At 37.2% G+C, this 13,948-nt stretch overlaps 1 protein-coding gene across 1 annotated transcript in view; it reads left to right on the top strand.

Moving 5' to 3' along the window:
* Nucleotides 1-6,753, top strand: part of LOC139458405 (uncharacterized) — a 30,092-nt gene extending 23,339 nt beyond the window's left edge. The window contains exons 6-7 of the mRNA XM_071239829.1: nucleotides 5,884-6,138; nucleotides 6,494-6,753. Coding sequence (XP_071095930.1) covers nucleotides 5,884-6,138; nucleotides 6,494-6,753 — 515 coding nt within the window. The remainder of the gene's footprint in view (nucleotides 1-5,883; nucleotides 6,139-6,493) is intronic.
* Nucleotides 6,754-13,948: the final 7,195 nt, after the last annotated feature.

Here is a 13,948-nt window from a genome sequence, read left to right on the forward strand (position 1 = left end):
TGTCTTTGGAAAACACGAAAAGGCGAGTGGACAAGCGGTTAACGTTATATATTTGTCTACACAGTATTGCCTAAAAGCTCATAAACGAATGACTAAATAATAAATAAATCAAAATAATAAGAGTATTGATCATACACACATTCTCTGACTTTGTAATAAAATGTGCAAAAATTTTGCCTTGGAGTAAAAGATATGCACCAAAGCAGCCAAAGAAAATTGACCATCTCACCAAGTAACACATTGTCCAAAAGTTTACCATTTTACTCACTACTACCTCCATGGTGACCACGTATCATGGTATCATTATTCAAGAATTGACCTTCACATTGTGTGAGTTCATTGGAGTATGAACCTTCATAGAGTGAGGGCCAAACTGTATGAACGTCGGAGCTTTGTGACTCATACAAAGTGAAAGTCAATTCTTATAATTTCCTATCACAATTTCTTACCCCAAAGTATGTAGGCCAAGATCTAAACACAATTTTATTTAGTACGTGTGACTTCATGTTTACACTGACAGCCATACAACAACCAGCTATATCGCGGAATAAAATAGTTCCTCAAAAAGAGCGGTGACATGAGGGTATGGGTGCATAACTTGCTCTTCAGAAACATCTTACGCAACACATGTGTTAAAATAATATAACCATTAGATGAGAAAGGCCTGTAAAGAACTACCTCCGTAAGTCAGTCACAATGACAGCGCGTCGTAATACATTTTCATCAAGTACAAGACGTCAAAATGGCCGACATGATAAACATGACGGGAGAGATTTCCGAAGTTGTGGCGGTTACATGTGTTAGTCACCATTGATCAACTGGCCGGTAATTGAAAAGTGACTAATGATGCGTCAAACAGACAGTAAGGTAAATTCAAAGATTGCTGGAGACGGTCACTGTCAGCCTAGACACGGATCGAATCGATACTTCGTTAGTTTGGATGTGCATTTCTTCGTTTGCTCTTTAGGATGGGCCGTAGCGAGGATATTCGTTAACAAGCATGCAGTCAAGCTCTCTGACTTTTCTAAATGCATACTGAAACGCTGAGACCAAGATTAAAGGTCCAGAAAGATAAGAAAAAAACGCTTTTATATGTTTTCGTGCTTGGGAATTCCCAGAGGTTTCCCCAGGAATGTGGAAGTAGTCCGTCAGTGTTTACGTCATTTCAAGAACACAGTCTCGTGAAAAACGTATGAACGTCAAATTGTGTCGTTCATACACTTATGAACGTCAATTTCGCGGACATGTGACCGACCTCTCGTCTCATGGAAAAGCCGTATATCGTGTAAACTTCAAATTAGAAAATAATTATGTGTTGTTTTGTAAACTGTGTCTGCTTTGTGAGTCGATGATTATCGTGGTATAAACTTTTGTATTGTCGCCTTTACACGTTTCTGTCGTTTCAATGAAACGTTGACAAAAAAACGTTATCACAACACCATTACATTAAGGAAATATAACCAGCATTATCATTTAGGAAAAGTATTAACAGTATCGCTTGATGTAAATCTATCTCAGTGAGGTGTGGTGTTCAAGGAAGAAGCAGGACTGATTGACTACCTGCAACAACAGTAAGTTTACAAACAAGTAGACATATTTGCCTAATTGTAATTGATTGAAACATAACGTAAACACACCCATGGGATATGATAAGGATGTTCTAGATTAAAGCCATCTTTTATGATCCGACAAATATTACATTCAGTAATTAGTTAAGTGAATGAGGTTGAGGTTTTCTTCACGATCTGAGGCCGAGCGCATGTAGTTTGACGATGAATAATTAACAATAGTCAAAACATATAACGGTGTCTTTGACAGAGAAACTAGCCTATTTTGTGTCAGTGTGTTTATTATCACAGTTGACTTTGTGTGGCAGTATTGTATTTAAAATCCTATTAGATTATACAGGAAGTGTGGAAAGAAACATAAATAATTACAACATGTATTGGTAACAAATACCGTTATCTATCACATTTTCACATCAGTAATGTTAACTACACAATGAAAGCGAGGAAAATACACGAATTTCATAAAAGAAGGTAGGATGCAATCGCCAATCGTCCCTTAAAGAGTCAATGAAAAATAGATCATTGAAGACGGAGTTAACATGACTTTAATAGGTATTCGATGTGACGTCCTTTACTTTTGAACGTCATTAAATACTGCGTCAACAATACTGTCTATATGATTTCAATCACTGGATTTTCTAGTCCGGTCTCAATCATTTACACGTTGGCCTCTTAAAGCTAAGATATTGTGCAGCGTTAAACAACACACACAACGCTGTTGCTGGTGTGTCTTGAATGGATTTCTATTATATTTCTTAACTTGACCTATATGCATAATCAGGAACACCTTTATTTTTACAGATGGAGTTCACTGGAAGAACGAATAGTCTCGGATTACACATCCTCCTTGGTATACTTTTGTCTAATGTTTTCCAAGGTACGAGAAAACAAGAAAAAACACCTATATTTCGACTGATTATGACAATACTCGTACGTATGGCAAGCCGTTTTCACATTTATTACGGAATTACAGATATCTTCAATTGTTTTAAAGATATCGGTATTTTATTTAAAGATATCAATAATGTTTTTAAGATATCAAAAAATATTTAAAGATATCTTAAATTCATTTCTGATATCCATAATACAATTACAGATATTTTAAAATGTTACGGTGATATCAACAAATTAGTTTGTGATATATATAAATGTATTTAAGATATCATTAAACAATTACCATCCTACAGTACATAAATATACTAGAAATGATTTCAAGACATTTTTAATTCAATTCAAGATATCTTGAAATAAGTTATACATATCCACAAATGCATTACATATATCTTTATTTCAATTAGAGATATCTTTAAATCAATTAGAGATATCTTTAATTCAATTCAAGATATAATTAATTCTGACGGTTACTGATATCAAACATCCAATTAAAGATATCAATTATACTTTTGATGAAATCTTTATATCAATTATTGATATCAGTTATCTAATTTAAGTAACATTATTAATGTAACATCTTTAATAATGGCAACAATTGAAGATATCAATAATTAATCATTGATGTCTGTATTAAGTTTCAAGATATCAGGAATTGAATTAATGACATCATAACAAAACATGACATTTTGATATATTTAAATCATATTTTGATATCAATAATCGAATTTAAGATATCAGCAATTCATTTCAAGATATCTTTAAATCAATTGAAGATATCTGTAATTCCGTAATAAATGTGAAAACGGCTTGCCATACGTACGTACGTTGTGAAGGAAAACATGTTTTTTACCGACTGAGTATAATATATCTTCAAAATAATGTGTGTTTATTTGATGGTTAGTTAGACCTGCAGTAAGCAATAGTCCATCTGGAACAGTGTAAATATGGTTTTCGTGTGCAAGTGCCGTGTCGTCGGGATAACACACCATCAGTAAGGTCGCTGAGATTCTCCAATGTCGCCGGTGTCAACATAATGACACTTTATTTATACATCCAAGGTGCAGCAGAGCTTATGTGTCCAGAGGTAGGATTCTTGGACTCGCCAGCAAACCTTAGCTGCATTGGAACAGGACGCACACACTCCTACACCAAGCCATTGTCGGGCATTGTGACCACATGTGACATGACCACATCAAAATGTCTACCTGACGCGATGGTGACTATACCTAACTCTTCCTACAGTGTTCTGACAATACCTAGGGTAAACCAGTCACACGCAGGACGCTGGACTTGCTCCATTGGGGATAATGTGTCAGGTTGTTTCATGACAGTTGCAAGTAAGTATGTTACTTTAGCTCAGACCATCACCTGGTGAATCTATACATCACGTCGTTGTAGCAACGTTGCCCGATCATGACAAGTTGTCAGTGAAACATTAGGGGTTGTATACTATTCTGCTTGCCACGGTTATAATTGAGACAATACCTCACTGAGTTATTGGTATGACGTGATACAAATGTATCATGTGTATTGAGTATGTATATGTTACATTCAATGTGCCAAATGATTAAAATTTTAGTTGAGCCTTTTCCAAACGCCATAAAATGTTAGTCATTTTATAATTACTCTTCCATTTATTATTTAGTTTGTTTGTTTGTTGTTTAACGTCATACTCAGCAATATTCCAGCTATATGATGGCGGTCTGTAAATAATCGAGTCGGGACCCGACAATCCAGAAGGGGATCCGATGACATGCATCAACCATTCCAGAGAGCCTGACCACCCAATCCCGTTAGTCACCTCTTAATGAAAAGCATGGGTTTCTGATGACTTTCCATTGATTATATTATCATAACGAATTCCACACATATCTATGATCTATATCATCACCCAGTGTGGGAAAGCGAAATAAAATGTATATTGTATAATTGCCTTTTTTAGTGGCTCCTATTCCCGGCATAATTAATCTTGTGTGGTATTTGTAAGCCCTTTGGAACTTTTTATTAACATTTAGTCAGTCTGATTGAGAAATGACTTTTTGTTCCTGATGTCAGTCATTTTACACATTGCCTGTAACATACACATAGATTAGTGTAACGTCGACATGTAGCATATATCCGTATGTTGTTTTTAAAAACAAAAACAAATGCTACAGTAATTGTACGTTGTATTTCAGAACTTCCGTCATGTGACATATTGACTACCCGGGCTGCAGAGGAGGTGACAGTACCATTGTTCTGACTCCATTGAGCTGTATTTGAAGTCTGGAAACTTTACAGGAAGACTGTTGAAAGCATCACGTACTAATACTATTGTTGGCATGATTGAGATCACAGTCAATGTAACAACATCCCTTGTAGAGACAAAGACATTGGTCTTTGTCTGTGGCAATACGAGTTGGGAAATTGCTTGTCAAGGTACTGAGCCTTTAATTTTGCTCTAGTTTTGATTTGGGTTGAGGATAGATGATAACTATCATACACAGGAAAGTGGACGTAATGTGTCACGTTGTTTTATGACAGTTACAAGTAAGTGTGTTATTTTAGCATAGACCATCACCTGGTGAATCGATACATCGCGTCGTTGTAGCAACGGTGCCCGATCATGAAAAAGTTGTTAGTGCAACATTAGGGGTTTTGCTTGCCAGGGTTATAATTGAGACAAAACATTTCTCAGTTATTGATATGACATGATACAAATGTACATATGCTACAGTTCATATGTAAAATGACTGAAATTTTCAGTTTGACATTTACAAAAAACGCCATCAAATTTCAATCATTTTACAATGAGTTTTCCATTTATTAGTTTGTTATTTAACGTCGCACCTAGCAATATTCCAGCTATATGGCGGTTGTCTGTAAATAATCGTATCTGGACCGGACAATCTAGTGGTTGACATCATGAGCATCAATCTACGCAATGAGGACACGATGACATGCATATATCAAGTCTGTCGAGCCTGGCCACCTGATCCCGTCAGTCACCTCTTTACGTCAAGCATGGATTGTTGAAGACCAATTCTAACCCTGAATCTTTCGATTGATCTTAATATGATAATTAATTCCACATATGTTTATTGTCTGTATCATCACCCTGTGACGGAAAGAAAACGAAAGTAAATGTATATTGTTGTTTTTTGGCTCCTGATCCCAGCATAGTTAGACTTTTGTGATGTTTTTAAGGCCTTTTGAAGTTCTAATTAACTTTTAGTCAATCTGACGGGAAAAAAATTGTAAAATGACTGAAATATTTTGGCATTTTGTATTTTGCCTAAGTGAACATTTTACACATAAATCGTAATATATACAGATCAGTAGGTATAACATCGACATATAGGATAAAGTAACTGTTCTTCTCGTATGCTTTGTATAAAAAAACAACAACAACGTTACATTAGTTGTGTATTTTGTATTTCAGAACCCCCATCATGTGACATATTGAGCAGCCGGTCTGCAGAAGAAGTGACAGTACGTGTACAAGACTACCATTGTTCTGACTCCATTGAGCTGTATTTGAAGACTAGAAACGTCACAGGAAGACTGTTGAATACATCACTTATAAATACTACAGGTGGCATGATTGAGATCACAGTCAATGTAACAACATCCCTTGAAGAGTCAAAGAAATTGGTCTTTGTTTGTGGCAATACGAGTTGGGAAATTGCTTGTCCAGGTACTGAACCTTTAATTGTGCTCTAGTATTGATTTGAGCTGAGGATAGATGGTGGATGTGTAGTAAAGAGTAATTAAGTTTAGAGCACTTTTAAATAAGTTAAGCAGACAGGAATTGTTTTGTTTGTAATGTTACCCACACTGGGAGACCCGACTGTTTTATACGCTTTGTGTAGCGTGTCAAAATCCTTTGATCGTATGTTTGGTGTGTCTCAACCCTGCTCCTGGTTTTTACCCAAACGGTTAGCGCTGAACATCCCTTTCACTATTATTATATTTTATAATTTCTTCCAAGGTATTGATATCCTAAATAAATTCAATCAATTGTTTACATACACATTTTACACTTTTTTCAGTGAAGGCGGCGAAAGAAAGTAATGGAAGCAATAGCTCTGTTGTCATCATAGGGGCTGTCGTTGTCGGAAGCGTGTTTGTCATCATCATCGTCATGCTGGTACTGATGCTGGTAAAGATGAAGCAATCACAACAGCCTGAAACTCACAGTGATAGAAATGTGTACGATTCTCCTAATGACGTTGATGGACGAACGGATGAAACATCTGGACATGAATACAACACTTTGAACCGAACTCCTATTGAGGGAGGCAGTATCTAAAATGTCATATCCAGTTAAGTACACTGTGTAAATACATACGTATCCAACCACCATGACGGTATTATGCTGTTGCCTCAAACATCAAAGTGATAATTGAGTTAGTTTCGGTAACCATATCTCTTTGACGCTCCCAGTCAACGATTTTGATATTGACTTGTCATTATACAGAGCTTCGGACTGTCTCATCGTGTTTTTTCTCATAGCTTTGCGATTTTAACGCTTTTCCCTACTGCACAAAATTATCTTCCAAACCAACGTTTTTTTTTGTAGCTTTAGTTCCCAGTGTTTCTACCACATGTACAGGTTTGTGTATATTATATCTAACTTGTGTCGTTTATACACTTATCATGTCATCTGACCGACCGCTCGTCCAATGCAAAAGCCGTATATCATGTAAACGTGATCGTTGCTCACAATATCAATCACTGGATTGTCTGGTCCAGGCTCACGCAGCCGTCATGTAGATGAAAAATAGCTGAGTGCGGCATTCAACATCCAACAGGCAACATTGTAAAATATACGTCATATCAGTATTACGTCATTGTTAAGTGTATGTCATATAATTATGATGTCATTGCAATGTAAAGTTACATTAGAACTACGTCATTGTAAACTATACATCATATCAGGACTACGTCTCTGTACAGTATTATGTGATATCAGTTATATGTCAATATGTAGGAATCATGAATTGACTTTATGTAATACTGTATATAGTACAAAAGATAAAGTTTGTTACTGTTATTGTCATTAACCATTAAGTAAAAAGACGCCTTCCCGTCACACCTTATCAAGGCCATGGTGCTGAAGTTATGTAACTATCAAAAGGGCCTATTGTGCAGCTGTATATGTTAATGCCTTTTCACGATTTACCCTGTTATACCGCAAAGTGTATATGAGTGAGTGAGTGAGTTTGGTTTTACGCCTCTTTTAACAGTATTCCAGTTATATCGCGGCGTGTCAGCTTAATGTGAGAGGAAAGCCCGAATTGATGCAGGTTTCAGACGTTTACCACTCCGGTGAAACCCACAAGCACGGGTAAGGTGCTGATAAACCTAGAAACATAATCGGGGCGAACCAAGATTCGAACCCACAATCATAGTTTCTTGCGTGTCAAAGGGACGCAACTCTGCACAGCGAATCTCGGCGCCTCAGACGACTGGGCCACCCGTGCCAACGCAAAGTGTATATGAGTGGACCCAGGCATAATTATTGCAAATGGCGTTTTGATACATAACAAAGAAATACTAGCTGTTCATTTAAAGACATATGTGGTAAGAGGCGTTTATCAAATATCAGTTACTTAATGAAACAAAGCCTTTAGTTTAATCTGTAGCTGGGGTTTTCCTCTTGTGTACAGTTCGATGGCTGGGTGTCCGACAGTGTCTGTCAGTTGGACATTCCTGCTATATGACACAGCGAACAAGATTTTCTTATACCCAAGACACTTATTCACCGCGTAGCATCTAATGAGAACCTTGAATTCTCACTATTGTCAATACCACGCATTATATTATAACTAGCATTAACATCTACATAAGGTAATTCCATTTTGCCTGAAAGAGGGGCTATCCTCGCGGCCCATTTCCAGTCTCTTTCTAGTCGTCATATGTCGACCTTTGCCATTTTTCAGACCATCGTGTCCCTTTAATCAGAGCAATATACTTTCATGAACGGGCATTGCCAATATATCTATAACCATTAATCACGTAACATACCATTAGAACTTCATGCATTGAAGAACGAGCACTGAAACTAATAAAGAGCTAGATTTCCTTTGATACTGAATTTTCACTGTTGTACTATCGCCTAAATCATGCAGTATGTTTTAAATAGCAACCCCATTTGAGTAACTGAGATTCCCTTAAAAATGCACCAGTCTCTCAAAGTCTTGCGGCCCATTTCCAGCCTCTTTCTCATTCATTTCCCGCGTTTGTATGAAAATGATGTATTTACTTTGTGTAGTATGGATACTTGCTATAATCAACACTTTGGTTTCATGATAAACAAAACTATGTTTGGAGGACTTCAGTAAAACGTGATGGGATTGCCATTTTCCAGAGTTATGTGTCCCTTTGAACAGATACAAGTGGGTTATTATCAGCAGTTTCAGAGTAATCCAGTGTGTGTGTTTGTTCATGTTGCCCAATGTTTCCACTCACTGTTATATTGATTACCAAGGCTTATATCACAGGCTATTGTTTAGATATTTATAACTTCCTTATGCAGTGTTATACAGTCAATGTGGTTATGCATTAATGTATAATATTACTTATAGTGTCATGGATTATGTATTATAATTATACGACAGAAACAGAAACTCCAGAGTCCTTGTGACACTGTAAACGAGCGGAATGGCGGTGGTTCGATCCCAAGCCGAAACAATGTTTGAATTAAACATAACGACTATGTCTGTCATTAAAACATTGGTGAGTGTGTGAGGTTGAGCCGCGTTTAGAAATATTCGTTCTCCAAAAATGAACTCCACCAACTGTATATTTCCAAATTTAACTTATTATTGGGCGTGACGAGTGAAAACGCTGACCAGAATACTATCGCATTGAAAATAGGTTATCAGGTACTTCATATATGCGAATATACTTCAATACCTAATGGATATAGAGATTCTCAGCCGAGTGTCTTTTGATATCGAATATATCTACACGAGTTGATAAAAGTGGGAAAATTCCGAGGCTTGCCGAGGATTTTTTCCACTTTTATCAACGAGTGTTGATTTATTTAATATCAAAAGACACGAGGGTGAGATTTTATTTATCATCCAACATTTTTTCAGTTTCTAGACAGTAATTAGCAGTTTCTTAAGTGTAAAAAGTACTGCTAACAGATTCAGCAGAAGAACCATTAGTGATGTCATTTGATTGTGATGTCCTGGTAATCAACGACGTCACATTGGTCTGCAAAGCATTGTGATGCAATTTCATTGCAGCGATATCTACAGTGTAGATATGGCTTGATCTCACCCAAGCGATATCTCCTGTGGGAGCCAGTTTGGGATGATGATTAAGAATTGACCTTCACTTTGTGTGAGTTCATTGGAGTATGAGCTACCCCAGCTGTTCTATTTATATTGTTTACTATCAAGATGATTCGCCTGTTTCGACTGGTCCACGCATTATGTTAAGCATCGAGAAAAACATCCAGTGTACTTAAATTAAGCTATTTAACTTTGTCATACTGAGACTGTGACTATTTGTTATTCCCCCGACCTGAAAGGCCGCGGGTATGTAGTGTACAAATGAATTCTATCTGTCCGTCATTCCATCCATCCACATTTTCTTGTCCGACCTATAACTTGAATTGTACTGCACATATTCTTTTCAAACTTTGTTAACACCTTCCATTCATAAAGTCATACTGCTTCAAAATTAAATGAATAAAACACCATTGAACATTTCTTTGTTTCTAATTTGATGGTTTTACAAGCATATGCATGGAATGATTAACCATTGTTTCATAGAGCTTGAATATCACTCACTCACTCACACTCATACATACATACACACACACTCATACATACATACATACATACATATATACATACATACACACATACATACATACATACATACATGTACATACATACATACATACATACATACATACATACATACATACATACATACATACATACATACATACATACATACGAAATAAATGTTCAATTCCCGTACATAGCCAATGCAAACTGTATAGAATTGATGTTAGTCATTGGCCATATTAAATAACATATTGTTTGAGTTGCAGATTTTGCACTTTGTATTCCCTTCTTTGAATCACACCCTTTCAGTATAAAGGCTATTTGTAGGTTGTCAAATATGCACAGGAAACTCCATACACATGTTCATAGTCAAAATGTGACTCACACAAGGAAATATATACCTTCAGATACGATTGTCAAACAGGGGTCCAGAAAGTTGGAACTACCTGTACATAATTCAAACAACGATAAAAGTAGAAGCATTTACAACTTAAACAAATGTCAGTGGAAACATGCATTCGTGCCAATCACCCTGGTCATAACAAAACAACGCAAGGCATGACTTGTACTGAGGAACACAACACAAACCAGATGGAACATATCGTCAAGTGTGTTGGAAGGGGTGGTAACGGTGAACACGGAACGCTTATGTTAGAGAGGTAGAACCTGATTCCAAATTAACTTCACTTAATTTCTATGACTTTTATTGATAGGTATAGGGTTGTCTAGTGTTAAGGAAGAATGGATGCAGTTTAGTTGAGGAACACAACATAAACCAGATGGAACATATCGTCCAGTGTGTTGGAAGGGGTGGTAACGGTGAACACGGAACGCTTATGTTTGAGAGGTAGAACCTGATTTCAAATTAATTCTATGCTGTGTTTATTGGAATATACATTACCCCCCTCGCTCTCTCCCCCCCCCCCCCCCCCCCAACATACACACACACATACACGAACGCCATTATTAAGTATTTGTAAGCAGGATGTGGCCAGATATAATCATTCCTGTTCACTAGCATCCACCACACCATGTAGGGCATTGATTTAGTTACTTTCATATGTCTTCAGTTATTGGAGGAAATAATAATTGTACGTCTGTCAAACACACACACACAAACATACATATACAAACATACACACACAACAAAAAACAAAGACTCACATGAAAAAACACACACAAACACACATGCACACATACAGAAACATACACACAGACACATACACACATACACTAAAACACATACATAAACATACACTCATGCAGACACACATGCACACAAAAACACTCACACACATACACAAACATACACACAGACACACATACACTAACAAACATACATAAATATACACACATACACACATACAGACCCAGACGCATAAACACTAACGCACATACACACACATACACTCACACAAAGACACACCAACATACACTTTTTTGATCACATACATTAATTTGTTCTTTGTCTAGTTGACTCGGGGTGTTAGAATCGACATTATTACACGGAAGCAAGACACAATTGCTCATTTAGACTATATAAAACCTGTCGTCTGTTTTAGCAACTGGATTATCACAGATAATTGTTTCGTTACTTAACCATAAAAGATATGACAATACATGAGAGTACATCATATAGAGCACCAGCAACCAAAGTTAGGTAACCCTGCTGGGGACGATGGGGACGTGCACAGTTACTCAGTCTCAGGTGCGAAAAGATGAATGGGTTGCCTCCCTTATTACAAAAGAGTAACAATGCATTGAACATGTACATATAGACAGTATGTATGTTTCTTTGGATATTACCAACATTGTATACACGCAGTGAAATAGGTCACCATCAGGAAAATTAAATGTACGTTCAAAATTCATGAACAACTTTGGCAATTCAAAGCCCTTTGTGTCATGTCAGGCTTGCATATTGATCTCCTCATTCTCATTCTCTTATATGTCTGATTGCTAACACCCTGTGAGTTGTGATGCTTTGGGTTTTATGCCAATTTTACCAATAGTCAGGCCATATCTCGACAGGACTCCAGATAAACGCTTCCAAAAGTATACCAACGTCGGGAATCGAAAGCATATCTACACAGTTAGACACTTAACCCGCTAGCCTACCAAACGCATTATGTTTCGTTTGTTTGTTTGTTTGTTTGTGAGTTTGTTTGTTGTTGAACGCCGCATTCCGCAATATTTCAGCTATGTGAGGCGGTCTGTAAATAATCGACTCTGGGCCCGACAATCCAGTGATTGACATTATGAGCATCGATCCTCGCAACTGGGACACGATCAACCAAATCAGCGAGGCTGACTACCCTATCCCGTTACTCGCCTCTTATGACAATCATGGGTTACTGAAGACCAATTCTACCCCACTTACATGACGTAGGCACCACCTGCGTGCTATAGTGTAACCTCGACATGCCAATGACCTCGACATGAATTGCCGTTTCGGATGCATCTCGAATTGCCGTTTTGGATATCCTCCACAGTAAATGTATTTAAACATGCTCGACTGGCATACCTTCACTTCAACTCTTAACGCCCCCCCCCCCCCCCCCCGCCCCCCTTGCGCAATCGTCAGGAAACAACCAGAACTAGGGGAAAGAATTGTTCTATAGGCATTTTATTATAATACCAGACCTATTTAGGAGCTTTGATCTAGAACCAACTAGCTAGCTAGGACTCAACCAACAGAGAAAAGACTTCACGTCATTCAAGCTCTCGGTGTTTTGCACCTTATCGCATGTGCCCATTGTCAATGCACTATCGTGCCCAATGTAATGTGCTATTGAACTGATTTAATTTATTTTTCATAAATACGGTCCACATTGATATCGTTTTGAATACTAGTACATGCAAACACAAAAGGTTTAAATATACACCACACGTCAGAGAGTCACACGAGGAAATATGTGCATATGATTCATTGTGATTCAAATTATCCTTCCCTAAAGGCCCGTTCTCGAGAATTTGTTCATTTGGACATTACATTTATGTTCGGTAGTATTCACTACTTGTTATTTCCAGCAAATGAACCACGAAAACTTTGATTCCTACGATTGAGCATAGTCATTCAAGTTCAATTTTGTACAAGCATTTGATTTCTCTACTTTTTATATACCTTATCCCACATTTCAAATTAAGAGAAAACCATAATTACTTCACCCACTGACTCTTACAAATTTCGTATGGAAATTGTTAGGCTTTTTGTTGTACATTTTAGCTAACCCTCTCCTGATTGATGGTGGGTCTAACGGGTCTCCTTTCTTCTCGGAATGGTCAGATGAATGGAAATGTATAGTTCCATTTGATATAAGCATTATGGGTATCGATTAAAGAGTTTCCCGAATGCAAAGAAATTGGGGAAACATTATGAAAAAGTAAACTATTTTGATGGTGGACATAACATGATGTGTAACAAGCAGCGTTCAACGTGCAGGACTGTGACAGTGACAACATTCTGGACATTCGTAATATGTGTTGTGTTTGATAATATTTATACTGCTGCATATAGAATTATGTGTGCATTTCTCCACACAGTTAAAATGTGCAATGTGAATGTTATTATCAACGTGTTCCTGTGTTTTCATGGAAAGATCCCATGTGTATTCAACCGTGAACAACATAACTACATCGATACATAGTTTGTCTATTCAGCAGGTCCGTCAATGCATCTTGTGCTGAGAGGTCGGT

This window comes from Haliotis cracherodii, unplaced genomic scaffold (assembly GCF_022045235.1).
Source record: "Haliotis cracherodii isolate W230 unplaced genomic scaffold, xgHalCrac1.p SCAF_12, whole genome shotgun sequence".
Lineage (NCBI taxonomy): Eukaryota > Metazoa > Mollusca > Gastropoda > Lepetellida > Haliotidae > Haliotis > Haliotis cracherodii.